This window comes from Squalius cephalus (assembly GCF_949319135.1).
Source record: "Squalius cephalus genome assembly, chromosome: 1".
NCBI lineage: Eukaryota > Metazoa > Chordata > Actinopteri > Cypriniformes > Leuciscidae > Squalius > Squalius cephalus.
Window position 1 is genome coordinate 46,650,102 of NC_137122.1, and position 27,003 is coordinate 46,677,104.

The 27,003-nt window shown below is 37.3% G+C and overlaps 2 protein-coding genes and 1 long non-coding RNA gene across 4 annotated transcripts in view; 2 read left to right on the forward strand and 1 right to left on the reverse strand.

The window, feature by feature from the left end:
* The window catches only part of LOC307158690, a 41,173-nt gene extending 26,417 nt beyond the window's left edge, over positions 1–14,756 (forward strand). For both annotated transcript variants that reach the window (XR_013821263.1, XR_013821264.1), the window contains one exon: positions 14,568–14,756. This is a non-coding gene — a long non-coding RNA (uncharacterized lncRNA). The remainder of the gene's footprint in view (positions 1–14,567) is intronic.
* eve1 (even-skipped-like1) lies at positions 8,308–9,725 on the reverse strand. The gene is made up of 3 exons (XM_079889572.1): positions 9,646–9,725; positions 9,174–9,415; positions 8,308–8,830 (listed from the first exon to the last, which is right to left on the reverse strand). Exons 1-3 carry the CDS (start codon positions 9,647–9,649, stop codon positions 8,402–8,404), a joined length of 675 nt encoding a protein of 224 aa, XP_079745698.1. The 5' UTR covers positions 9,650–9,725; the 3' UTR covers positions 8,308–8,401.
* A 3,992-nt stretch (positions 14,757–18,748) lies between the features above and the next one.
* hoxb13a (homeobox B13a) lies at positions 18,749–20,534 on the forward strand. The gene is made up of 2 exons (XM_079886212.1): positions 18,749–19,519; positions 19,893–20,534. The coding sequence occupies exons 1-2, from the start codon at positions 18,856–18,858 to the stop codon at positions 20,138–20,140; spliced, it is 912 nt and encodes a 303-aa protein (XP_079742338.1). The 5' UTR covers positions 18,749–18,855; the 3' UTR covers positions 20,141–20,534.
* Positions 20,535–27,003: the final 6,469 nt, after the last annotated feature.

The following is a 27,003-nucleotide window of genomic DNA, read 5'->3' on the forward strand; positions in this document are numbered from 1 at the left end:
TCCCTATTAAACATCGCATAAATTTTAAAATATTGCTGATTACTTACAAAGCACTAAATGGTTTAGCTCCGCAGTACTTGAGCGAGCTCTTAACGCATTATTGTCCTTCACGTCTATTGCGATCTCAAAATTCCGGCCAGTTGATAATACCTAGAATATCAAAATCGACTGCTGGCGGTAGATCCTTTTCCTATTTAGCACCAAAACTCTGGAACAGTCTTCCTACCATTGTCTGGGAAGCAGACACACTCTGTCAGTTCAAAGCCTGATTAAAGACACATCTCTTTGACCTAGCATTCACATAATACATTATAGACTTCTATAATTTAATGTTAGGCTGCATAGATTAGGTCAGCCGGAACCGGGAACACTTCCCATAAATCCTGATGTACTCGTTACATCATGAGAAGAATGGCATCTACGCTAATTTTAGTGTCTGTGTTTATCCCGAGGTTTTCCTGCAGCCTGCCGGATCCGGGCCGTATCCAGATCTGATGAAGGACCTTCGCCTGGACCCGATGACAACGCAGTGCTGAAGTGCCAACTAGTCTCTCCCTATGGAGGATCCCTCTACCACTCTACAGATAAGGCGTTTTCGGGAAATTCGTTTCGCGTCCCTACCCCAAAGCAACAAAATAAAATAAAATTCTTTATCAAAATTTATAAGGAAAGACAAGTACTTTGTTTAGGCTTGGCTTGTAGGGAATTCCAAACCTGCGTATTTTCAAATGCACATAACTATAGAACCCCTTCTAAATGCGCATGTGAACGCCATCAGTGTTTCTCACAGGTTCGCGTTTAAAGTCTGTGTAGAGAGAATGGTGTCGTCTTAGCGGCCCCTAATTTAATAACAAATGATCGTTGCGACGGAAGCAAATCAATCAAAACTAACTTTAGATGGAAAATAACTTAACTCTGCTATAAAGCCAAAACAATCTCTGTTACCTTAAATTATACGCTTATCTCTGTGAAGCTGCTTTGAAACAATCTACGTTGTTAAAAGCGCTATATAAATGAAGATGACTTGACTTGACTAATCCTTTCCAATCACCTTACTACTTTTTCGCTTGATCCTATACCCACTCATCTCCTTCAAGCCATTTCTTCTTCAGTTGTACCCGCACTCACTCATATCATCAACACCTCTCTTCACACTGGAACTTTTCCCACAGCATTTAAGCAGGTTTGCGTAACACTACTGCTTAAGAAAACTATTACTATATCATCCAGTAATCAGTCTCGACTAAGACTGCCCTGCTCTTGGTTATTGAAGCTCTGAGATTGGCAAGAGCAGCTTCCAAATCTTCAGTTCTTATCTTGCTGGATCTGTCTGCTGCTTTTGACACAGTTAACCACCAGATCCTCATGTCAACCCTCAAGACAAAGGGCATCCCAGGAATACTCCAATGGTTCAAGTCTTAACTCTCAGGTGTCGTGGAGAGGTGAGGTGACTAAGTCGCAACATCTAACTACTGGGGTGCCTCAGGGCTCAGTGCTTGGACCACTTCTCTTCTCCATCTACATGTCATCACTAGGATCTGTCATTCATAAAAATGGTTGTTCCTATCACTGCTATGCTGATGAAACACAAATCTACCTCTCATTCCAGCCAGAGGATCTGACGGTAGCTGCTCACATCTCAGCCTGCTTTCTTGCTGGATGAAGGGCAACCACCTTCAAGTAAACCCTGCAAAGACAGAGCTGCTTGTGGTCCTGGCCAACCCAACACTCCATCACAACTTCTCCATTCAGCTAGGTTCATAATCCATAACTACATCCAGGACAGCCAGGAACCTTGGAGTTGTGATTGATGATCAGTTGAACTACACTAGAACTTGCTAGAACTGCCCGGTCCTGCAGATTTGCCCTATACAACATTAGGAGGATCAGGCCCTTCCTATCGGAGCATGCTACACAACTCCTTGTGCAAGCTCTTGTTCTATCCAGACTGGACTATTGTAATGCTCCCTTGGCAGGCCTTCTACCATGCACTGTCAAACCTCTGCAACTGATCCAGATGCTGCAGCAAGAGTAGTCTTTAACGAGCCGAAGAGAGCACACGTCACACTTCTCCTCATAAACTTGCAATGGTTGCTAATCGCTGCTCGCATCAAATTCAAGGCACTGATGTTTGCCTATAAAACAACCACTGGCTCCGCACCCCTGTACCTAAACTCACTACTTCAGACCTTTATACCCTCCAGAAGCTTGCGTTCTGCAAGTGAATGGCGCCTTGTGGTACCATCCCAAAGAGGCACAAAATTACTTTCACAAACCTTTACCTTGACTGTTCCCTGCTGGTGGAATGACCTGCCTATCTCAACCCGAGCAGCAGTCTTTAGCCATCTTCAAGAAACAGCTAAAGACACACCTTTTTTTGTCAATACTTGACCCATTAATACTAATACTTACTATTCTATATCTTTTTTTTTTTTTAAAACACCTTGCTACGTGTACTGTGCTAGACTAACTGGGACTGGTCACAGCACTTGCATATTGCTGCCATATTGTTAGTTTGATTGCTTCTATTGCTCTTCTCATTTATAAGTTGCTTTGGATAAAAGCGTCAGCTAAATTATTAAATGTAAATGTAATGACAAAATTGACATTTCTTGTTCCTTTTATGTAACATTGCATTATTTATAATAAGAGATTACACGAGCACATCATTATTTATTTAAATTTCATGTGCCCTCATAATCTTTAATCAAAAATAACTTCCCCTCCCTCTTGCACCTCATTTCTTCTCTGATGATGTGTTTACTGACGCAAGGGCGGTGTAACCTGTCACTCACATGACATCACAGCAATAGCAGACCACAATCATCCAATCAATTTCCGATAGACAAAATTAAGTCCCGCCCTATATTTTTTCTAGTTTGAGAAGCTGTTTCACATACATCACAATAGGGAAGAAAAGACTTCTCAGAGTCTTCTCCGAGAAGACAGAAATGTTCTGACTGAATGATCTTCACTATTTAAATTTTTACTCACTCTGAAAAGACAGTTAAAAAAAAGACAGACAACTTGACACAGACAGATTTCATCACTCTATATCTGAGTTTTACAGTACTTAAATAGCTTCAGTTGACACAGGCCAAGCCTGTAGATTTTACTGCTGCAATAAAGCTTTGTCCTAGCAACAATATAGATACATCATACATACTCATAACTCTCTTGCTTGCTTTCCTTTGCTTTCTCTATCTTAGAAGTATGTCAACATGTACATGACTAATTATGCTATTACAAATGGTACGAGAGTACAGAACTGAAAACAATACTGAAGCTATCCTGTAGTATTATGTAAGAAGAGACAAGGTCAGATTTTCATTTGTTCAAGTGATTGGGATGATTCAGTGATGATGTATTCTGCATGATATTTGCTTGGTGAACATCATAGGCAGTTTACTTAAATTAATATTGCATCATCTGGTCAGACAATTATTGTAAACCATGGAGAAATTAAAATATAGGATGACATAGTTTAGTGGTTAAAGAGGACCTATTAAGTTTTTTTCTAATATATTTCACATTTTTTTTGTTGCTGTTTGAGCATTAAAAAGGTCTGCAAATTTCCAAAGCACAGAGTCCCTCCAAAGGGAGTTCTTCTCTATATAAGTAATTCCCTGAAATGCCTCGATATAGTCTTACATTTTCTTCATGGAATGTACATGTCACAATATTGCTCATTTAAATAATATCCCGCCCAATAGGTTAAGTTGCAAGTAGTTATCTCATGTCCAAAAGACAGCCCGGATCTAACATGGTTATGGTAAAGGGGTGTGACATGAAGCACGCTCAAAGTGGTTAACCAATCACAACACACTGATCCAGCCGACCAATCAGAGCACATTGTGCTTTTTGTAAGGCGGGGCTTTAGAGGGACAGGAACTAAGCAGACTGGAAGGAGAGGTGTAAAATATGTGGAAAAATAAGGAAAGTTTTTGAACATTCAAACATGAAAACCTATTAAGAGCCCAAATCAAAATCAAGACTTTGTAAAAGGGCATAATAGGTCCTCTGTAAGGATATCTTTGTGTTCTTGCAATAGGCTACTGTAAGATACTTTGGCTCAATTTTAAATAACAATAAATATTGAACAATAATTTTGTGAATTTAAGAGATTGTCATAACCTTAGGGGTTTTTTCTCTGTCAAGGGAAGTTGTTTAGTTGGACAAACACTTGCATATTGGCTAATTGCTTTCGGCAGCTTCAGGCGATCATTCATCCATAAGACGATGCAGCTGTGGTTGTTGGCAAACACAACAGCTTCAGTGTGGCTTCCTCTTGAACCTAACAAAGCTTTCTGTGCCCACTACATACCATTAAATTGCTCATCTCACTTTAAGCTATAGCAATATGTAAAGCTCAGTGCATATGCTTGATTGTATGAGACCCATGTAAATGTTACACTTAGACATTTTGGCTCTTACAGCTGTTTGTGATACATCTGTTTCACTGTATAAGATAGACTGCTGGTTTCCCTGAGGTGCTAAATGCTAATGTGTCTCTGAGAGTTCATTTTCCTTAATGGACTTTAACATTGACTTAATTTCCTTTTAAACTCATTGTGGCTTTTCCTAATCACGTTTCTATATTTAGTGATGTAGTGTGTGATCCACAAAAAGTAAACTATTCTTTCCAGTCACTCCTTTCTCTCCCTTTCTTGCTTTGGACCTCTTGAAGTGAATGCAGTGTGTACTTGATGTAGGGAACGAGAATGTGAATATATGTGGAAATCTAACGCTTGAGCCAGATGAGCATGTTTGCCGCTGTTTTATAAGCCAAATAGCATCACATTTACTTGTGTTTTATTTGTGTGATAATCTTGTAGGCTACTGTACCTGTGCCGTTCGTACCTTCAGCACTTTTGGCCTCTTTAAGTTTTTTTCATGTGCAGGCAAAAGCAGCAAAAATCAGGATGGGTGGCCAGTGACAGTGTAGGAAGGGACTGGAAGATGCTTGGAAAAAGCGAAGTCATTTTCAGGCACGGTAGAAACGTGTAAATACACTACTGTTCAAAAGTTTGGATTGGTAGTTTTTTTGTTTTGTTTTTTGTTTTTAGTTTTGAAAGAAGTCTTTTATATTCACCAAGGCTATAAGCAGTGTTGGGTACTTAACTCTAAAAAAAGTCATTATTAATGGCTACTAATTACATCTCCAACAGTGTAATCAGATTACTGTACTAATGACTGAGAAGTGTGATGCCTTTACCGTCTCCATGTAAAAGACTTTGTGAAAACGGTGATGTCATGCGCACGTGTATTACGTGTTCACGGGGTGTTTCTTGACAAAGTGCCATCGCCACCTACTGGCCTGGCATACAGCCTTTTTAGTCATTTTCGCAGATCTGTGTGAACGGGATCGTTTTGAAAATTGTCATGTAAACATACCCTTATTCTTGAACTGACCGAAGAATTTAAAGGGAGAAGGTTACATTAAAAACGCACATTTTATCATTAGATGTTTAATTTTGATATTAAATCCACAATTGTTTTTTATCTAGAATTGTTATATAGTCTATACAGTATTCAATACAAGTAACTGTAATTAAATTACAGAAAAAGTAAGAGTTATCCCTTACTTTACTTTTTCAAGGGAAAAGTGATTAAATTGCAGTAATGAATTACTTAGTTACGCATTACACACAACACTGGCTTTATATTTATTTGATCAAAAATACAGTAAACCAGTAATATTGTAAAATAAAAATGTGATGTGATGGCAAAGCTGCCACGTGATCCTTCAGAAATCATTCTATATGATTTGCTGCTCACGAAACATTTCTTATTATTATCAATGTTGAAAACACTTGAGCTACTTTTTATGCAAACTGATACTTTTTTTTTTTTACCAGGATTCTTTGATGAATAGAAAGTTCAAACAAACATATTTATTTGAAATAGAAATAATCCTGTGAAACTGCTGCAAATGCAACTACTTCTGTAGCTTCTGAACTACCAAATATTAAAAATGAAACAGAAACTTATTGATCTGCGTATGATGCATTTTGAATCAACTTCCTTTAACTATGTAAAGATGTTGTAAAAAATATGGATGTGTGGCTGCGTTGATTAAATATACAATGTTCTTTAAAATATTTCAAATAGGAAATAAGAAGAGGCATATTTTATACTGAGGCTGGATGAGGAAGGTTTATGGAGAACTTGCAGTCACGTCAACCTGTCCACCTCTGACTCCCTCAAGGCCGAGGTATAGGAGCAGGAAGTTGTAAAAATCACACGGTAGTGCTCCCCAGACAAAAGAGGATCCACTACTGTGTGCTCAATCGGTGTTCCCACAGTCACCAGAGCAGAATCTCTTTACAGTCTGTCCCAATTTACCACATCACTCGCAATTCACAGGAGCAGTTTTTTTTTTCTTTACTGTCATTTCCCACCTATTGCCAAGGCTTTACTGCAGACGTCACCCATTGAGTTATTGTCAGACTCAGACAAGGGTACTGCTGATGTCTCTAATGATCTAAGCATCCAAAGTGTTGGTTTTTACACCTCTAAACATGCATAGATGTGACAATGTTACATGCATTCATATTAACGATACATTTTACTATGTAGGTTAATTATTATTATTTTACAAACCATGTTTTTTAAATGTATTCTGTCTAAAGTAATGCTATGACATTCCTTACAAATACCAGATAAATAATAAAAAAAATTCATCCATATGAAGCAGCAACCCTGAAGTTTTTACATCACATAAATTGTTTTGGTAGCTACAAATAAAGTTGAATGTATGGCATTCAGCACATGTTCTTGTAACTGTTATCATGACACAAGCCAGACGCTGGTTTATTTACGCTGAGACACAGATTGAGAAGCCTTTTAACTAGAGTTCACCTGTAGCAGGTGGAGGTAAAATAAGCCCACACACCTGGATGTGGATATGTTCACCTTCGAACTGCTTAATTCTTAATTTCCAGTGGAGTGTGTTGAAAGCTGGTGTGTTTGTTTGTGTGTATGTGTTTTTTCTTAAAAGTCATGACTAGTGCCATAATTAGACAATGGTAGCAGTGAATTAAACAATAAATGAACATACACTACCGTTCAAAACTTTGGTGTTCGTGGGATTTGAGGTTGCATTTATATGATCACATTAGAGACAGTAATATTATGAAATATTATGACAGTTTAAAATAACTGTTTTCTATTTTATATATATTTTAAAATGTAATTTATTCCTGTGATCAAGTCTTCAGTGCCATATGATCCTTCAGAAATCATTCTAATATGATGATTTGCTGCTCAAGAAACATTTGTTGTTATTTATCAATGTTGAAAAAAGTTGAGCTGCTTAATGTTTTTTTGTGGAAATGTGATTTTGGTGAATAGGATTTTTTTATATATATATATAAATCTTTTGTATATTATAAATATATTTACTGCCACTTTTGATCAATTAAATGCTTCCTTGCTGAGTAAAAATATTTTCTGTCAAAAAAGAATTCTTACTGACGCCAAACTTTTGAACTGTATATGTGTATACAATTATGTGTATTCATAAACTCAAGATAGTCAGTGTGGCAAGTCCATTTTGCTGCCACTGTATGTCATTTTATGCATTAATTCAGGCCTTTTACTTGCACACTTGCAGACATTATATATTAGAGCAAGATCTTTGAGGCTCTGGAGTCTCAGACACCCCTGTCCACCTGTTGATGTTTTGTCTGGTTACAGGCTGTTTGATTTTAGATTTTCAAGATCATAATTCAGCAGGTTGTGTCTAGCAAGGAGTATAATGACAGGAGTTTTGTGTCTGTAAGTTGATAAGTAGTCTTTAAGATTACAGTGCTGTTTGGTCAACAGGTTGGTGTTAAACAATGACAAAATTGTTGGTGTGTGAATTTAGCTATATGAATTCTTGAGGATGTTAATGAGTAGAGCATTAACTGTTTTCTGTCCTTGCATAGTCCCATTATTATTGTTAAATATTATTTATTTTTTATTAAGAAAAAGGAAGCAATACATTAAGTAAAATGTTTCCATAAATATTTTTAATAGTCAATTTTGTCATATATATTTTGGAAAGCATATATGTACACAGTGTTCAGGTGCAGAAATGTCAATAGATGAAAAATGTTGAACAAACTTCAAAAGATCAGGTATTTTAAGAAAGTAAACCAAACTGTTATCTATATTACAGTACGATAAACAACAAAATAGTTTTCAAGAGTGACATTATCTAGATTTTGAATAACTGTACAGATGCATAAATACAAAACAGCCTTAGAAATGTCATTGATATGGGCAAAAAAAACTTCAAAATATATTCTTTTGTATCCCGCTGTAGAAAATGTCATGTAGGTTTAGTAAACAATGATGGAATGTTCATTTTTTGGTGAACTATCCGTTTTGTCATGGTAAATCCACCTCTATCCCATTATCCTGAAGCACTGCCGAAGGTTTTGGGCTGCGTGCCTGTCCTAGCTCCCCCTCGAGGTTTAAGCAGGTGGTCCGGTCTCCAGTGCAGGCAATGGGGACAGTGGCATCCTGCGGGATGGTGCATTGTCTGGACAGGGGAATAGAGAGCCGGCTGTGGAAGTCCACCTAGCCAGGGGTAGGTCGAAGGAGGGAGGTGCAAAGTGTCCACTGGCCTTGTGGTGGCGCTGTAGGGGTTTGAAAAACCGGGGAGGCTACCCATGCCAAGATGAGAGTATAGATGAAGGGGTAAGCGGGGCAGCAGTGGGTAGGGGAGCCCAGCAGCCGCCTGACTCACCATGAAGGCACACAGGTTTGGGTCCAGTGGGTTAGGCCAGTGCAGACTGTGACGCTGCCTCTTGTCCTTCATCCTCCTATTCTGGAACCAGACCTATAGTGAAATAGAGTGATAAAGGGTCTTAGTGAAGGACACAGCATGTTGGTGGGATTAGGTAATGGTAGATGTATCCAAATTTTCAGTTTCAGCAGGGATAGAGATCCGGTGTCTGATTTTATGGCTTCTTGGCTTGTCTGAAACCCCCAGTCTCACAAAACACAAACAATCCTCTCTTAAACTCAAAATTAAAAATTCTACTTCAGTAGACTTTCATGGATTGCAGAAGTTAGTCTCAAATGTATTCTTGAATGAACACTTTTTAATAGCAAACTCTTTAAATGCTGCCTGTTGGGCCAGAGGTTGAGTGTGGCATGAAAAGGTCTGCGCAATGAATTACCTTTATTGTGGTCTCGGGCAAGTTAAGCGCTGCCGCCAGTTCGCATCGTCTGGGTCGAGACACGTAACTTTCTTTGCAGTATTCTTGCTCAAGACGGGTCAGCTGCTCCCTCGTGAAAGCAGTCCGGTGCCGCCGACTCTGGTCTATCCCATTCAGTAGTGAAATACGAGGGCACTCTTCCTCTCCTTGATCACTGTCAGCATGAGCAACAGTAGACACTGGCGACTCCCTGCCCTCTGCTACTGAAAAGTTTACTTCACATTAGGCATTCGTTTACTTTGCGAACATCACATTTACAATGAGAAAGAAGGGGGGTTTCAGTAAAGCCCCAAAGTTAATTTCCTAATTTAATGAACTCGCTACACAGATGTTGATTTTGTACAGCAGGCCTACTTAAACGACTTGAAAAAAAATGTGTAGGCTACGTTCCTCTCAGCTTGCTGTTGGAATGTGGATGTTGTTGGCTACTTACGCATTTTATCGTTTATATCACGTCCGCAATCCAGATATTCCCCAAATGGATTTTCACACACTTCTCATAGTCCTTAAAACAGTCCCAGACCAGCCCTACCCCAAAAAAAAGGATTGTCACTTGTCTTCCGAGCCAAGTTCGTTTATGAAGGAAAAGATGAGTTGTTTTTGTAGTCGCTGTCCACCCCCCCTCCTCCCTCACCTCTGCACCTTTCAGGTCGTCCCATCTTGTGTACTAATGAGAGACGCGCTCTATCCGCTGAGGCGCCGCCGGGGCGCGCGGACAGAGGGAGGTGTTAAATTGTCTTTGGTCTCCGACCGGCCTTTGTACTTTTTTGTTATGGAGAATTAAGATCGACCTCCCTTTGCATACTGTCACAGTGGCTTCCCCGTTGAGATAGGCCAACCCTGATTGTTCCTTGGTGTTTGATGTTTGTATTTTTGGAAGTCAATCATTAGAATCCTTATGTCCCCAAATTGCAGAGGTCTACAGTTTATAATAGAGATGAAAGCGTTTCAGTGCCGTATAAGTAGGCTATGTGAGGAAAATGAATTTATTTTTAAAAAGACAATTAATTGGAAAATTGTCAGAGAATTTGAGCTAACTAATTTTATAATAATAAAAAGAAATCAACGTTCCCAGACAGAATATGCTGGCATTGCTTAATAATATAAGCAATATAAGCGTCGCATGCCTACCTTATTTTACGCAGCGCCTGCTTCATGCTCAAAGGGATAGGTCACATAGAAATGAAAGTTCTGTCATAATTTAGTTGTCCTCATGTCGTTCCAAATTTGAATGCATTTCTGTCTTCTGCGGCACAAAAAGTATAGCCTATTTTTTTATTTTAAAAAAAAAAATATCAGTAGTCCAATGTTGTTTTGGAACTACTATCAGTTTAGACAAAGAGTTAAAATATTCTTCACAATGTCTTCATTTGTGTAACGCAGAAGAGGGAAATTCATACAGGTTTGGAACGACATGAGTGTGAGTAAATGATGACAACATTTTCATATATTGGTGAATATTTACTTTAAGTGCATCGTTATTGGAGCTGTCAGGCACAAAGGTGTTGAACGAAGGCACGGTATAGTGCGATTGAATATAAGTTAGCCTGATGAATATTTTAAATTTAGTTTCTTCATTATTGTGGCTTTAAGACCCTTTTAAAGACACAGCAGTGACACAGTGATGCATGCAGAGAAAAATGTCACGTGACTGCACGAGATGTGGATCATTAAGGGCTTCTGCAGTTAACATGTGGTCTATCTTGTTTGGACACTAAACGTAGGTAAAGGTCATTAAGTTATAAGCTATAGGCTACCGTATTGTCTGCCATTTAGCATTTAGCACCCGTTTTAGAATAGCAGTTTGGGATTCTGAATAGAATAAGATCCGTAATTAACATTAGTAGGCTACTTGAGGCTTTCACGTTTTGTTTTACATTGAGTATTGATTTAGCAACAAAAAGAGCTGCCCTCTCTTCTTTCCATCTCACGACTGTGGCATATCCAGTGCTCGAAGTGGGCCGGTATACGTACCAGTACCGGCACTTCTATATTTTAAACTGTAGGCTATACCACCACTCACTTTTTTTTGCTTAGGCTACCGGCACTTCTCACGTATTGCCCGCGTACTCTGACCGCCCCGCAACGCGATTTCAACAGAGGTGGACAACAACAATTTCATCCCTCTGGAGTAGGCTACTGGCACTTTTATCCCCTCTGCATTTCCCGTGTTCAGACTGTGGCATATGCTCCCATCCGTGGCGCTTCAGATTAGCCTGATATCAAACTGTCCAATGGTTATACTGTTATCCACCAGTGCTTTGATCACTTGACAGTTAAGGGAAAGTCTCCACTAAGGCTGTAGTATCTGGAGACTGGCGCAGACATCGCGTAGTGGTGACAGAAATTGCGCTTCCATTAACAGACAAAACTGTGTGTTGTCTGTACTTTAGGCTACTCAGTTTGGCTGTACTGAAACGACACTGTCTGCATTGATAATTGTTGATAAAAAAAAGTCCCCGTTACTGATCAGTACACAATGACCAAGATGCACTGTTTGTGGGCGTGTCCGTTTGGGTCTTTAGCACAAAGCTGCAAGAATCTATAGGCTACATAATGTCAGCATACTGCAGTTTTTTTCCAAGCTATTTTCCCTATAGTAATAGGCTACTTTTTTTTTTCTCTCTTATTTTATATATATAATACAGACATAATTTTTTTATATTGTTTTGAAACTATTTTTATTACTGTAGTTTTATATTAGTGCTCTTTATGCTGACATGTATTTGTATAAAATACATTTATTTTATGAAACTGCATTTAACAGCCCTATTTAGGTTGCTGCATTAATAAGTTAATTTTCAATATTATGGCTAATTAATCGAAATATTGAAATGTTCAAGTATAGCTTCACTGCAATTATTATTTATTTATTTTTTTGTCATAAAGGGCAAAAAAATTATTATTATTATTATTATTATTGTGATTATGTGAATAAGAAAAACTAAAGATAGGCCTATTTCAATGAGGGTCTGTTAGATGCGTTTCATCTGCAGTCTGCGTGCGTGTCCTTTTGCTTTCACTCCTCTTCGTCTTCCTTCAAAAGTTTAAATCTCTTCCCCATTCGCAATGTAACCACACAATATTACAAAGCTGTATTTTATTGGGGCAGATCAGGTGCACCTGAATAAACCGTTAACGGAGATTTTATTAGTGTTGAACACAAACTTGGTTGCGCACATTTTTATCTGTATTGCTCTGATGCAGGACTCTTTCTTCCAAAATGCATAATATACTTTGATCGTGCCGTTCTTGAAAATGGTTTTATGTTTAAAGTTTCACAGGTATGGATATTTTTAGTAAAGACTTCTTTATTTCTCATTTTAAAACAGGACTCATCACCCATGCCTCCTTAACCGCTTATAGTGCTTTCAATAAGTCTCATTTGCATGCAGTGATCCACAAGGCTTTACGTTTACGTGGAATTATAACATACCGCAAGGTTGATCTGCAGACAGTAGCTATAGTTTCCTGCTCCAACACACCTGGCTGTTATGTTCAAGAAAAGGTCCTGATGCGCTTTTTCAGGTGTGTCTGATAATTACTAAATTTAAACTGTACAAAGAGCATGATAGAGGACCAGATTGCTTCATACTTGTTTAAGAAAAAAACAAATACCAATGACTGTGTTGTTAACAACAACAACAACAACAACAATAATTATTATTATTATATGAGTAAATGTTATCTGAGTTATTAAAATTATAAGTTAGTTAAAATTATATTTGAGCGCAGCTTTCGATTTTTACAATTTTTAACTCCACAATGATTGAAAATGTCTTTTTGACCTTTTCATTGTTCCATGATTATGCTAATTATGCTTATAGCTTTAGTTTAAACTTCTCTTAGTTGGCCTACCTATTCTCCATTGAACTCTATAACATCAGAAATAAGACACTTGGTTAATGAAATCTTTGTTTTAGTTTGGGGAAAATGTATTATCCTCCTATTATCCTCTACAAAACTTCAGTTTTCAGGTTTGTTTGTTTGTGTTGTACTGCAAATATCAGCCGTAATATGTGCTTAAATTAATTATAAAATAAAGGATTAGAAGTAGACAGAAACCATCAGGGCAATACCCTCAAAAGGACATCTTATCCATTAAAGGGTTTACCTTTCTAGGATACTAAATATGCATCTTTTAGAAGTTGTGACAAATGACAATCAGTTGTAGCCTAAAGGTAAAAAGACACATTTTTGTTCTGACAGTGTAAGGCTATTGTATTTGTGTTGTAGCAGTAGTTTTAGTTATGAAAGAACATAATGATAAAGTTGATTAAGCTTAGGCTATGTGACCCACATATTTACACATTTATCCTAATGTAGGCTAGTTCAGCTGTTTCATATCATGTCAATCCATAATGATTAGACAGCATTCTTAACTAGCATCTATTTTGTGCATATAAAGAGCATTTTTGGGAAATGTGCTTCCTATCTCAGATTGCCATGAAGATCAGTCATTATCAGAAAGCTTTCACCGTTTGGATGATGTCTTAATGTATTAGGCATTTTGAAAGCCATGCAAGTGCAGTCAGATTTTCACTAAAATGTACATTATATTCAAATGCATTCTGCACAGATGTCAAAGAGCTTTAAGGCTTACGTTTCAGATAATTTGACACAAAATTGTACATTTTTCTTATAGAAATATACTTATTTTTTTCCATAGAATCAGTCATATTCCCCCTTTCCAAAAATTTAGGCCCATATCCCAACTCTGCAATGTAAAATAGTCTTTCCACAAATTATAGTTATAAATGTATAATTTAAATAATTGTGTCTGGTCATAACAGCAGAAGTAAACTCTCCCCTCTTTCTTCTTTGTCTACACCATCCTTTTTCATTACACTGAAACTTATACAGAGATTGTTATGTGGTGCTAAATACAGAAATACTATCCATTTTATTTATTTGTTAGGCAGTTTTTTCCACAGATACCACTATTCTTATAGAGTCATAGGGGCATTACATCATTTTACATGGTGGTGTTCTGAAATTCACATAGGCCTATGTTTGTGTCAAAAACTACAGAATTTTTCTGATTTAATTAGATGATACATTGTCCTCACATTGTCTTTCAATATTTCCTTGTCTCCTATATAATCTTGCTGTCACAAACTGCATGCATTTACTTTTTAGATCTGATTTAACCCCTTCTGGATTCTGAGTAGGTGAATATATTAACTGGCCATCTGCATACATTACACGAATTGATAGAGATGTACCTAGTAATTTTTTATAACTGAAAATGGGAATGAATAGCAGGAATGACATATTGAAAATTGTTTTGTAAATCAATGTTTCAAATATAAGGTGTTTGTGGTTTAAACCTTTGCTGTTGATTCTTCCCTGTAGATTTTTGCGCACCGTCACGCGGAAAGACACCGGCGCTCCTGAAGATTGAAGGATGCGGCGGTCAGACGAATATATGATTTAACTGGATGAAATTCTTGGTGGGAGCTTATTTTTAAAAATGTGGGTCTGTTAGCCCTTACTGGTGTTGCCAAAATACCAAAATTAATAGGCAATAATAAATTCTATGGTTTCACGACACAATTTCCAATTTTATTGTCATCTCAGGATTTGATTTATAGCTACTTGGATATTGTTATGTACATTTGACCATTTAAAGTATTTATAATGATAGGTCGGAAACTGGATTTTGGGACTAATTGAAACTGTAATTGTAAAAGTGATTAAGATGCTATGTGACTTTTTATACTATTATGAATAGTGGCGTTATTAGCCTATACTTAAAGTTGTGAAGAACAGTAGGTTAATGCGCACACCAACACCCGCATCCTCACTGCAGAGAACAACGCCATTACATGAATAGAGTGGCTTTTCTTAGATCTGGTTCGAGTGCTCAAAGCCTTTAAAAAATATGCAATATGCCATGCAACAGAATAGATTACTTGGGCAGATTTGAACCTGCCATTAGAGGAATATGGTGAGTGGGAGAAGCTAATTTAAGTTCCCTCACTCACTCACTTATTTATTTATTTATTTATTTACACTACTGCAGTGTCATGTGACATGATTACATTTATATAGGCTACTTTAACTGAAATCGAGTAAAATCTTAGATATTGTGTTCCTTTGGTAACAATCACAAGTCATTAATATCGAATATTTTATCCATATTTTACTTGTCTTTGTCTCTGATGAACTGTCAGAGCATTATAAAGTTACTTTTTATTTGCAATATCGAGTGGTCAGCGCTCCTTAATATGCGCATTGTTTTTGTGCTTGGATATGTAACATGTCGATTAGGTTGCCTGATCTTTTTGCTTAAGTGCTTTGGTAAAACCAGCCATTGTCAGCATTTATATTAAAATCCTATGAGTGAGATTACAATTCTCTTAAATTTTCTGAATTCTATATCACAATAATGGGTACAGCTGGTCAAAATTATATTTTATTAAAGACCCTTTCATGAAGTAACAATCAGAATTCCTCACCGTGTGCTTCCTGTAGCTGTTTAATTATTATTATTTTTTACTAAGGATTAGTTCACATAAAAATGAAAATTCTGTCATCATTTACTCACCCTCATGTCGTTTCAAACTTAAATCGCTTTTCTTTTTTTCTGTGGATCACACAAGGAGATATTTGGGTGAGAAAAATGTGCGTCTTTGTCCATTCATTGCAAGTCAGTGGAGTTCAATGTCGTTTGGACCCCAACTTTATTCAAAATATGTTCTTTTGTATTCTACAGAAAGTCATAGAGGTTTGGAACGACACGAGGACGAGCAAATTAGTGAAAAGTTAAAATTTTCGGTGAACTTTAAATTCGAGAGGACATAACAGTGCTGAGAGTTGCCAATAAGTGACAGTAACCATAGTCTATCTTTGCCGGTTGACTCACAAAATACAGAAAGGCAAATTGCACAATGCACTCTATACTTCACGCATAGATCATGTTGTTGCTCACGCTTCATTGAAACATAATTGCTTCGTGTACAAAAAAAAATCATTTTACTGAACGGACGCCAACCATAGGCTACTCTCGTGCATAAACAATGCTAAAATTGATGATATTGAAATTATTGGTTTAAACCATTTATTGTAGTTTGATATGTATCAAAATGGCAATTAAGAGAAATTAACTTGCACTTTTCGTGTCATTTCATTTGAAAATTTGCACCGAAATGTAATTTGTAAGTGTAACTTTGTAAGTGTGTAATTGTGCAATGCAGTTCTCGTCGCATGAACGACCTCATTAGGTATGTAGGCGTCGTCTTCAGTATAAAGTAAAATGTTTGGTGAAGAAAGGCGGAACACCTCATTTTGTAGGGTAGGCTACCTTGCGTTTTACGTTTAAAATAAATTTTGTTTTTGATATTATGAGCTCTTACATCGATTCACGTGAAACTTACAACGCAAAAGGCCTATTCGCCTTCGCGTTGCTATCACTTCACTTTAGCTATCTGTCATTTGAACTTTACCTCTTTCATTACGTTTACAAATTGTTTTAAATATTGTATCAATAAGATTTTATTATAAAACTTACCCTGTCCTTAATGAATATGCGCCAGTCTTCTGAAGAAGTAAGTTAATTCGTGCTGGACAGACTGTACAGAGTTTCTTGTAAGACCCCTTGCATGTGGGCAGGGCGTTTTACAATGAAACCATAAAGGCATTTCCTGTGTACAGTAGCCTCGCACAAGCACAACATGTGTTGTGAGGCTTCTTATAGCCCTGACTACAACAATCTCATGCTTGAACCCAGAGTAACAGCTGTTTAGTGGTAATGGAAATTCATTGATGATTCACAATGTTTAAACAACACGAAAAGCATATAGTGAATCATTTTCGTCTTATTTTGGATAGATCTATTGAATTTCAGTAACTTACATTACACTCTGAATATGATGGTTTGAGTCATTTCTTTGAAATCTGAGCAATTTTGTTTGCCTGTATGCTTTTTTATTATTCCTGCTGGATTCAGAGACCTTGAACTTGGATAGTTTGCCTAAGGAGGGACTGCTTCTATCATTGCCTCCTAAACAGGCCCTTCAGGGAGGGCTCATCCCTTTAAACTTGGCCTTGACCTTGAGGGCCTTGCCTGACCTTTATGTAAAGACAGCAGTCTGGGGAGGTGTGTGTGTGGGAAGGAGGATTAAAGGGGAAGCATCTTGTTGTTCCCTGAATTTTCCACACACAATGTGCATTACGCTTTAAGCCTCTGAAAGATATTTAAAAATATCAGCATATATAAATGCATATAATCTAAGGGTATTTCTGAGGGGGAAAGTAAAATCAAACAAACAAACAACAGCACATAACCTGGATAATTTACATATTAAAAGTACATGTACAATTTTCATTATACATTTATTTGTCAGTCATGTTTCTGTATTTGCTCGTTTAGGGGCATTTTTCTTGTAGTATTAATACTTTTACATTTTGCTTACAGGCGAATCTCACTCGAGTTTGGATCAAATTCACTCGAATTTTGTTTTTGATTGTTTTATCTTCTTCGCCGGATCTCAGTTTCCAGAAGCAAAATGCTGATAGCGAGTGTCTTGTTTGAAAAAAAATTCATTAAAAAATGTTTTAAGGGGTAACGTACAGTCATTGATAGAATGTGAAATAAAAATAGGCGCACAACTCGTTTATCTAAAAACCTTTAAACACCTTGCAAATTCTGTAATAATAATTTCTATAATTTGTGATTTGTACAGCTGCAGTTCTCATTCTATATTAGCGATAGAGACTTTTGAATAACAACCGAGGGAACCGTTTTGAAAGTAGATATTTTGCCTCTTTATTTCAGCGGATTGTGTCTTTCATAAAATGTTTCGAGGCGTTATTCAATCTTATGTATGAGACAAGTTATGATTTTTCATTTTTTTATGGTAATGATAAATAATTTATACATCTGGCACTGCTGATTATGGGCCTTTAAAATATCTGTAATGATTTAAAGGCATTTCAACGTGTGCTTGGCCAATGTGCAATTACATCCTACATAAAAAGTATGACCCATTTAAACATTTCTATTGCTTTTTGCAGTGAGATGTTGGGAGAAATTGTTATAGTATTTGATGATCAGCAAGGGAGCTGCCATGAATATTTCTATATAAATTATATTATTTCATGTAGCAAGTACGCGTAGCGCGTGGGCATATTCAGAGCGTAATATGATGAACATGTAGGCTGTAAGAAATAAAAACCAAAATCCCTTCATCATTGCCTATATTGTGACCACATTTGTTGAACAACATAATGAAAATGAAAATGTATATTATTTCAATGACTTAACATCAAAATAACAAAGAGCATCAGACGTAGCTACGCTACATAAGTTTGTTCCCCACAAAACCAGAGATGCGATGAAATGCTCAGTGAGTTAAAGAACAAAAAGTACATTAGAGTGGATTAATACATAAAGGCAATGCAAGGCAGCATTTGAAGATAACTTTTACACATTTAACTCGGTCTTGACAAAAAAAAATCTTTGACATTCTTCAGTCAAGGTTTATTTTATGCGGCACGTGGTACAGCTCTTATCCAATGAAGGCACTGCAATGCAGACTGTAGTCCATTGCGTCAATGCAGCTGTACCAATGTAACTGAGTGTCCTGCTTCGGACTTTAGTCTTTGCAACATAATTTTCCGTCCGAATGGTGAGCGTGCTATGACCACCTCCCTGGTCCTGAATCCTCGCTGGGCGGACACGGTTATGTTTGTGTATGAAAACAACTTGGATGAGCTGAAGAACATGGAGGGTCTGGTTGGAAGTGGCAATTTTGCAGCCAACCAGTGCAGGAATCTGATGGCCCACTCGGCTTTGAGTGGCCACCCGTCTAGCCTCGTCCACGGCTCCAGCTATTCCACTGTGGACGTATCGACTTCAAGTTCTGCAGAGCCGGGCAAGCAGTGCACACCCTGCCCAGCGGTTCCACAGGCCTCGTCCACCGGTCCCATCCCGTACGGCTACTTTGGCAACAGCTATTATCCTTGCAGAATGGGGCGGGGTTCCCTCAAGTCCTGCACGCAGCCGAGTGCACTCAGCTACTCTGCAGAAAAATACATGGATACCCCGGTCACATCTGAAGAATATCCCAGCAGGGCTAAAGAGTTCGCCTTTTACCACAGCTACCCCAGTCCCTACCAGTCCATGGCCAGTTATTTGGACGTGTCAGTGGTACAGACGCTTGGAACGGGAGAGCCGCGACACGATAGTCTCCTGCCTATGGACAGCTATCAACCTTGGGCTCTGGCTAACGGATGGGGTAGTCAGATGTATTGCTCCAAGGACCAGAGCCAGGCTGGCCATCTCTGGAAGTCTGCATTAGCGGGTACGTTTTAAACCATATTTCGCTCAAATATAGTGCTCAAAATATTTTTTTAAGCGTTAAGGTATAGCCAAAACTCTCACAAATATCCAAGATATTACTCTTCTGGTCAGACAGAAGACATGTTTTATTTTAGATACAGATTTTAAATTTCAGAAACAAGAGCACCAATGTGACTTCATTTTCTAAAGCACACAAATACAACACGCTTACATAAAGAAATATATCATTTACTCATCAAATAACGTCTGCATATGTCTACATTGTTAAATTGATTAACTCCGAAAACCTACAAATGCACAATTTTTTTAAATGTAGTTTAGGTAGACAATGAATGAGCCCATTATTTAATAAAACTTTTTGTTATTCGTTCCAGATGTTGTGGCCCACCAACATGACGGGGGCTCATTCCGTCGAGGTAGAAAGAAGCGGATACCGTACACAAAAGTACAACTCAAGGAACTGGAGAAAGAATATGCAGCCAACAAATTCATCACAAAGGACAAGAGGAGAAAGATTTCAGCGGCAACCAACTTATCCGAGCGTCAAATCACGATTTGGTTTCAAAACAGGAGGGTTAAGGAAAAGAAATTCATTGCCAAAGTTAAGAACAGTGCGCCATAGAGCAAAGCTGCATTTTGTGTTTTTCTCGGTGACTGCAAATTAAGAAAAGCAAAAAAAGTCGTCGCGAGGACGTTTTTTGGACTGGGGGCTGAATGTTTTCTTTTCCCAGCGCATTTACACAAAAAAAATAAGAAAAAAAATAATGGGACTCAAAAATGAATAATCTTAATAAATGGAAACATGAAAGGACAATATAGCTTGTATATAACGCACGTGCCTGCCTATATGTAACTGTGTTCGTTTGAAGTCTTTTAGTCTTCTTTTAGCTTGCATTTAAATGTTAGGTAGGCTATGTCAATTGTTGTCGTTGTTGTTGTAGTCCTATACCTTATTACTCAGTACCTGTCTATATACTATGTTTATATCGCTTGTAAAACATAATAACATATATATCACAAACCTTAATAAATATGTTAATTCCATTCAGTGCTTTAGCAAAATAGTGTATTTATGTATTATTCTCATTGAGCGTCGCCCAATGACTCTTTTCAGTCCCCTGTTGTCTAATTACTGTTGTCATTGCTGACATTGTGAATGAAACTAACAAACAGTTTCTGCCATTATTCTGAAATTGACAACAACAAAAAAAGACAAATTGCAGCACTTTATAGCATTTTGTTATCGATTTCTAGGCAGATGTGTGTAGACAACTTTTGTTTTATTTCAATTTATATTTGCATTAATATCTTGACATTATACATCAGATTCAGCAGTAATATGCATTGTTATTGGAGCCTTTGGGAATGTAAGACCTTTATTGTTTTACAATGTGAATGCAAACACGTAGGTTGACTCAGAGCGCCTTTAGAATTTTCTTTGATTAAAAAAAGTAAAGTTTATAACAAAAATGTTATAACAATTTGGAGCACTTATGTATCCTAACAATTTCATATACATTCATGAACACTGGTTTCAAAACTTATCTGGGATTTCCTCCTCACGTTTAGAGCTAGAGCGGGAGTGTTTTGATGTTGGCAGAGAAGGAGGGGGCGCTCGACTACAGAAGATGTAGGTACTAAATCAGCCCTTAACCTTGACCTTGAAAGTCACATGCTTAAAGATAAGAAATAGCTTTTGTCTTTCCTGAAACTATCAATATCCAAGAATACCATTCAAACGGCAACATATTCCTATCACAGTTTGCCTGGGGGCTCTTCACGTTTAAACGCAACTGTCTGTCAATTCCCTCAAGCCAAATTAAACGCTAGTGATTTTATTCTGGTGCTGCATGCATGCAGTAATGAACATATCATACTTAAGGTGCCTTCTTATAGCCTAATTATTCATATTAAGTAGTAGGCTACATTAACTCTTGCGCTCAGAAATGTAAAGTTGCCTCTGTCCTCACCATTCGCAGATTTATACACGATTATCTAGTTTATAGTTTCCAGCAGGCCTAATTTACGTTTCTGCTCAAGTCCGAACAGTTTAATTGTCAGACAGTGAACAGATCCGCAGCCTATTGCCTTTGCAACCTGCACTTAATGTCGGTCTAGATTAGTAAGGGTGTAAAAGGTCTGTCGTTACTCAGCGGCTTCACGTTGTCACCTTCGGCAAGCTCTAGTCCACTTTCAAGTTGTGCTTTTCCTTCTTTATTTGCTTAGTGTACATCCGCTGCTGTTAAAGCTCGGCATATAAAGATCTATACAAAGTGCATCAATTTAAGCAAAAAACAACTGATGCTGATACTGGTTTAATTTTAATTCTGAAATGAATGCATGACAAAGTTCTGCGGTGGTTACATGCAAGGCGCAAAATTTAAATGCACAATTTATAATTTTCGTATCTCATCCAAGCATTAAATGCATAGGTGTCTGCATTTAAAAAAACAAGTTTTGAGCATTAATATTTAACTTCCTGGTGACGTGATTTGTTATAAATCTAAATCTAAGCTTCTGGCAAACTAATAGACTATGCATGGGGTCATGTGCAAAGGCCGTATCCTGTTGTTATTTTGTGTCGATTTCATTACATTTTTCTTTTCTGAGCATAACATATAATCACACGAAAGTCTAACAATTGTAGGATTTCTAAATGAATAAAACACTTTCACTTCTGTTGGACGCAGTAGTAGCTAGTTTACATTTATTTCGTGATCGTTTATATATATATATATATATATATATATATATATATATATATATATATATATATATATATACATTATTTATTTTTTTATTTTTTGCCAAAGAAAGTATAACGTTGTAGGAATTCTATTATCACACAAATTGATAAATGTAACTTGTACCTTGCTTAGACAGCTCAGGGGGCCATAAAATATCTAAGTCCTTCCTTCCACTTCTAGTTAACATTGAACTTGACAAAAGCATTCAAACAAACGGTGCGTCTGCTTTTGAGTTTACATTGTGATTTAATGGCGGCTCTTTTTCTCTTTTGAAAACGCACAAAGCGCAGACCGCGCCCAATTTCAACACAAACAATAAAACTTCAACTTTTGTTGAGAACTAAAATTCTTTGTTTATTGTCGTCCTAAATAAGATAGGATTTATTTTCTGTGGGGTCGACGTGGATCGAGAATCCAAACAATACATGACACGAGTTTTCGAAATTCTGCCTATACGTTGAAAAACAGTCATGTCTGAGAAGTAATAAAACATACTGTATACTCATACTGCAACAAAACATTTGTACAGGCCAGTATGTAGGTGAACATAAAATCTAAATTAATCTTTGAAGATTTATTTGTTTGTTTCGTTTTTTAAGGTGCTATGCGTTATAGCATGTGTGACATGTAGCCTATATGTTTGTGTGTGTAAAATATTATTATTATTATTATTATTAGGCTATATTATTATTTTTTCAAATATTTTTCAAACAAAAAAATGTGACAAGACAGCGACGAGATTTTGCAGTTGCTGCCAGGCGACCTATTTGTGTGAGGAATGTCAGACTCATCTCCCTCAAGTTCACGTCCAGCTCCCCTCCTCCACGTTATCTGTCGCCTCTCTAGCCCTAAAACAACTCTTCCCCCACGTCTGCATTTCGGACAGGCTTTTGTTAAGCGGCGGACTTCACAGTTGAACTTGAGACATCTTGTAAACAATAAGTAGTCTGGACCTTGTCTGGCCAGAGGTTGTCAATAGACATGTAGAGTAACGCGAGGCCTCCGGAAAAAGGGGAGAGGAAACAACTTCACACGAAAGACCCCCAAAGATGGAGAATGTTCACGAATGTTCAAAATTGATTGATATATTGCCAGTGTTGTCATGATATATTTAGTCAGCGCTTAGCCAAACGCTGGTTAGAATCTAACATTAGCGGTCAAGTTCAATGCCTCTCTCAATTAGGCTACTTAATTACTTTTCAATTATTTTTTAACTCGACAGGTTTTCCTAACAAACTGGTGTTCCGAGTGCTCGCAAACACTGTGGAAACTTTTCTCTGTTCTCTGTTCTGCTCTAGTCTTCTCTTATGTCGTAGCAACTAAGTTTTTATGAAATTTATATTTTCAGGATGACTGAACATAACACATTTGAATAGGTTGTTTCAATAGTTTCGTTGTAGGAATAGCAACCCGATCTGTATGAATGGTTATGATGATATCTTTATAGTTTCATTTCAGAATAGATGCTCTCTTTTAACCTGTAGGCCTACATGTATTTAATTATGCAAACACACCCTAAGGGAAAAAACATAAACACATCTACTTTCGTGTTAATTAATGCGAGACTACAGGGTCTATAAAGGGTTGACCATTTTTTTCATGTCTGAGAGAGTAAAAAATAGACAGAAAATGGTGAAAAGAAGATAGTGAGCATTTAATATCAAGCGAAATGTATTTTATCGGATGAAAATTGAACTGAAATAAGAATAAATATATAGCAATTCACTGAAAGGAACATTCGTATTCACTCTGAACAAATCACTCTCTAACCTATACTGGCAGAAAATATTGCACTTAGGTTATTGAGTATTTCAAGTTAAGTGCATGCTTATATTACAAAATCTAAAGTTCTTCTACATTAATGCTATTTATTATTTATCTCGTGTTCGTATTTAATTTTGGAGTTCTGCTACCTTATTGGCGTAGATGCTTTTCCAACAAGATCTCACGGGAAAACTTAGCCTACGTAGGCTATTTTACAAGGTGGCGATTTCGTGTGAATTCGTACGATTTGATTCTTGCAAAAACGGACGATTTTCAAGCGAACCTCAGAAGGAGCCTATTTTGCTTGTATTTTATTTATTTTTTAATCCCGAAAAAATTTTTTAAATGATAGGCTACCACTTTTATCTACTATTTTAGAGTTACTTATTATTTTATTTGTAATTCAGTAGATTGTTGTAATTATTTGCCTGGGTTATTTTGATGATTCTGACGCGAACAGTGAGGGGTAGATTTTCAAATGCAGGGTTACGTTGACGAAATCAGTTTAACAGACGTAGGCTACTTGGGTAAATGTCAAGTTGTAACTACTGCCTGAGCCATTTCAAATGCTGAACCATTAGCAAACTATTTGATTTTATTTCTCTCCATTTTTCATCATGCCTGGGAAAGCAGTTAAAATTGCAAATCAAAGTCCCAGAGATTTTCTTTCAATTTAATAAATTGATCCATCTGGCAAAACTAAAAGAAATCTGTTGCATTTGTATAGTCGCTATTGAGCACTATTTAGTGTTGCCAACATTTCCATTTAATATAGCCTACGTTACTTAATTTCCTCTGTCTTGAAGTCAACAGAACCATTTACGAGCCTCCTTTTCCATTCATTCATTATCAATGCAGCTGGATATGACTTAGACCAATTAAGGTTAAAGCATTAAAATTCCGAGAAATGCTATCACGCCTAAATAAAAACCCAATACCCCTCATATATTAAATTAAATTTACAAACAAAAATAAATCAATTTACATTTTAGTTTTTGGTTATCTTAGAGAGTTCTGTGAACGGTTTTGTATGAGAAAGGACGGACAGGATGGGCTATGTACTTGATGAAGAATGGGATGTTTGCGTGAAAAGGTGGGTCCTGGCAATGCCCTTATTATGCCCATACGACTCATTTTATTTATTCATCTCCAAATCAAACTGTTTCATAATCAATCACACCTTCTTTTCTTTTTTCTTTTCTTTTCTTCGTTCATTAGAAGTTTATCACAAAATAGCGGCGTGTTTAGTGAATTAAATGACTGCCTAAACAATTGTTTAGGAGTCCATTCTTCATTTTAAGGCTGTGAAAAAGTGATTTAGATTAGTGATGATAATCTTACTGAACACATGATGCTTGGTCAGAGCTCTTTTCTTGGTGGAGAGAAAAAACACGTCTAAACAGGCTTTAACATAACTGAATGGCAGTAAAATAACCAAATGCATTGGCATGCAACATGCAACTCATGTGTGAAATTTTACAGGCCACTACAATTATGCTGACCTTATAAATAGGAGTTTTGGAAGAAACAGAGTTCTCTGATACTGTGAGCTCTAATTTATTCCATTATTTTCTATGTCACTGAAATCATTATGGCGAGCACAATTGGTTTAGGGGCATTGCTACACTCGAAGTTTCTTTTCTTAGACGCGTTGGTTGAAGTGTGGTTTAAAACACTCCCTCAGTTGTTGTTGTTGTTGTTGTTGTTGTTGTTGTATTATAACCGTATGAATTTGTGTAGGCCCAATTTTATTTCTGCTATGGTTTTGCGAGGCTTGCTGACCCGAGGTCCAATAAATTCATCACGCTAATTCTACACACATATCCACATATTTTTATATAACTGCTCCCGGCTCGAAGTTCAGACGTTAGAACACCCTGATGGTTTGTGAAGGGATCTGTAATGGGCAGCTGCATAAGCCCGTTGGCATGCCAAGGATGCGATCCAGATGTGACCATCCGCACGCTTATATGTGACTGTACCATCTGCTGTTAGGTGTCGAGGTAAAAAGCCATGGCTAATTGACCTCGATCGCATTTTTTAATCACATATTTCAGATTTTTTCAGTAGGCTACAATTTTTCAAAAAGCGTCATCAGGAAGGACCACCCCCTAGCCCCGCCCCCAAACCTACCCATCACTATAGGGTCTAGAGTAGACAAATCGTACGAAAACATACGAATTCGTACAAATTAGCCACCTCGTAAAATACGAGCTGCTGTGAGATTGCGTTGGATGAACACATGCATCTTGGGCTGCTTTTATAAGTTTTAATGAAATTAACAGCAATGTTTATGAAGGGCATCAGTGTTATTCACCCATCATTTCTCCCTGGTTTTAGGGATATGGGTTAGGTTTAGGGGTAGGGATTCAATTCAGATGAATGTATTTCCAGGGTCAACAAAATATGTTGATCCAGGAACATGCCTTGGCAAAATCCGGGTGACCTTCAGGGTTCTCATGGTGTGAATCACATCATAAGCACTCATAATATAAGACTAAGAATATAATGTTCTTCATTTTGTGTCCAGCAGAAGACATACAATGCATAACCATACCTACAAGTTTGGAATTAAATGATGTTGAGTAAATGACGACAGAATTTAAATTTCAAGTTCTACTTTGTAACACGTGATCTATACGTGTTCGGGGGAAAGTCGTATGTAAACGTAAGATGACATTAAACTGTGTGCCTTACTCTTTAATTTAGGAGTAAAGTTGAGGAATGTGCAATGTTGATGAATTTGCGTGAACATTGCTGACACCTGCTGGCAATAGATTGTTACTCCTGAGGTTGTCTCATTCCGATTTAATGAACACTCGGCTTTGCTTTGTGTTGTGTTGTGTTGTGGAATGCAATGTCAGTTCATTTTAATTTTGAAAGTAACATTTGTCTAACACTATAAGCCTAAGATGCCTCTGTCGGAGAACGCAGAGAGAGAGAGAGAGAGAGAGAGAGAGAGATAGCAAGGGAG

What these genes read in the sequence shown, in the direction of transcription:
- eve1 (XM_079889572.1), bottom strand. An exon ending in TGCCCGAGACCACAATAAAG is followed by an intron (nt 8,831 to 9,173) that starts GTAATTCATTGC and finishes ATTTCACTATAG; the next exon opens with GTCTGGTTCCAGAATAGGAG.
- hoxb13a (XM_079886212.1), top strand. Translation starts at nt 18,856, where the DNA reads ATGACCACCTCCCTGGTCCTGAATCCTCGCTGGGCGGACACGGTTATG. An exon ending in CTGGAAGTCTGCATTAGCGG is followed by an intron (nt 19,520 to 19,892) that starts GTACGTTTTAAA and finishes TATTCGTTCCAG; the next exon opens with ATGTTGTGGCCCACCAACAT.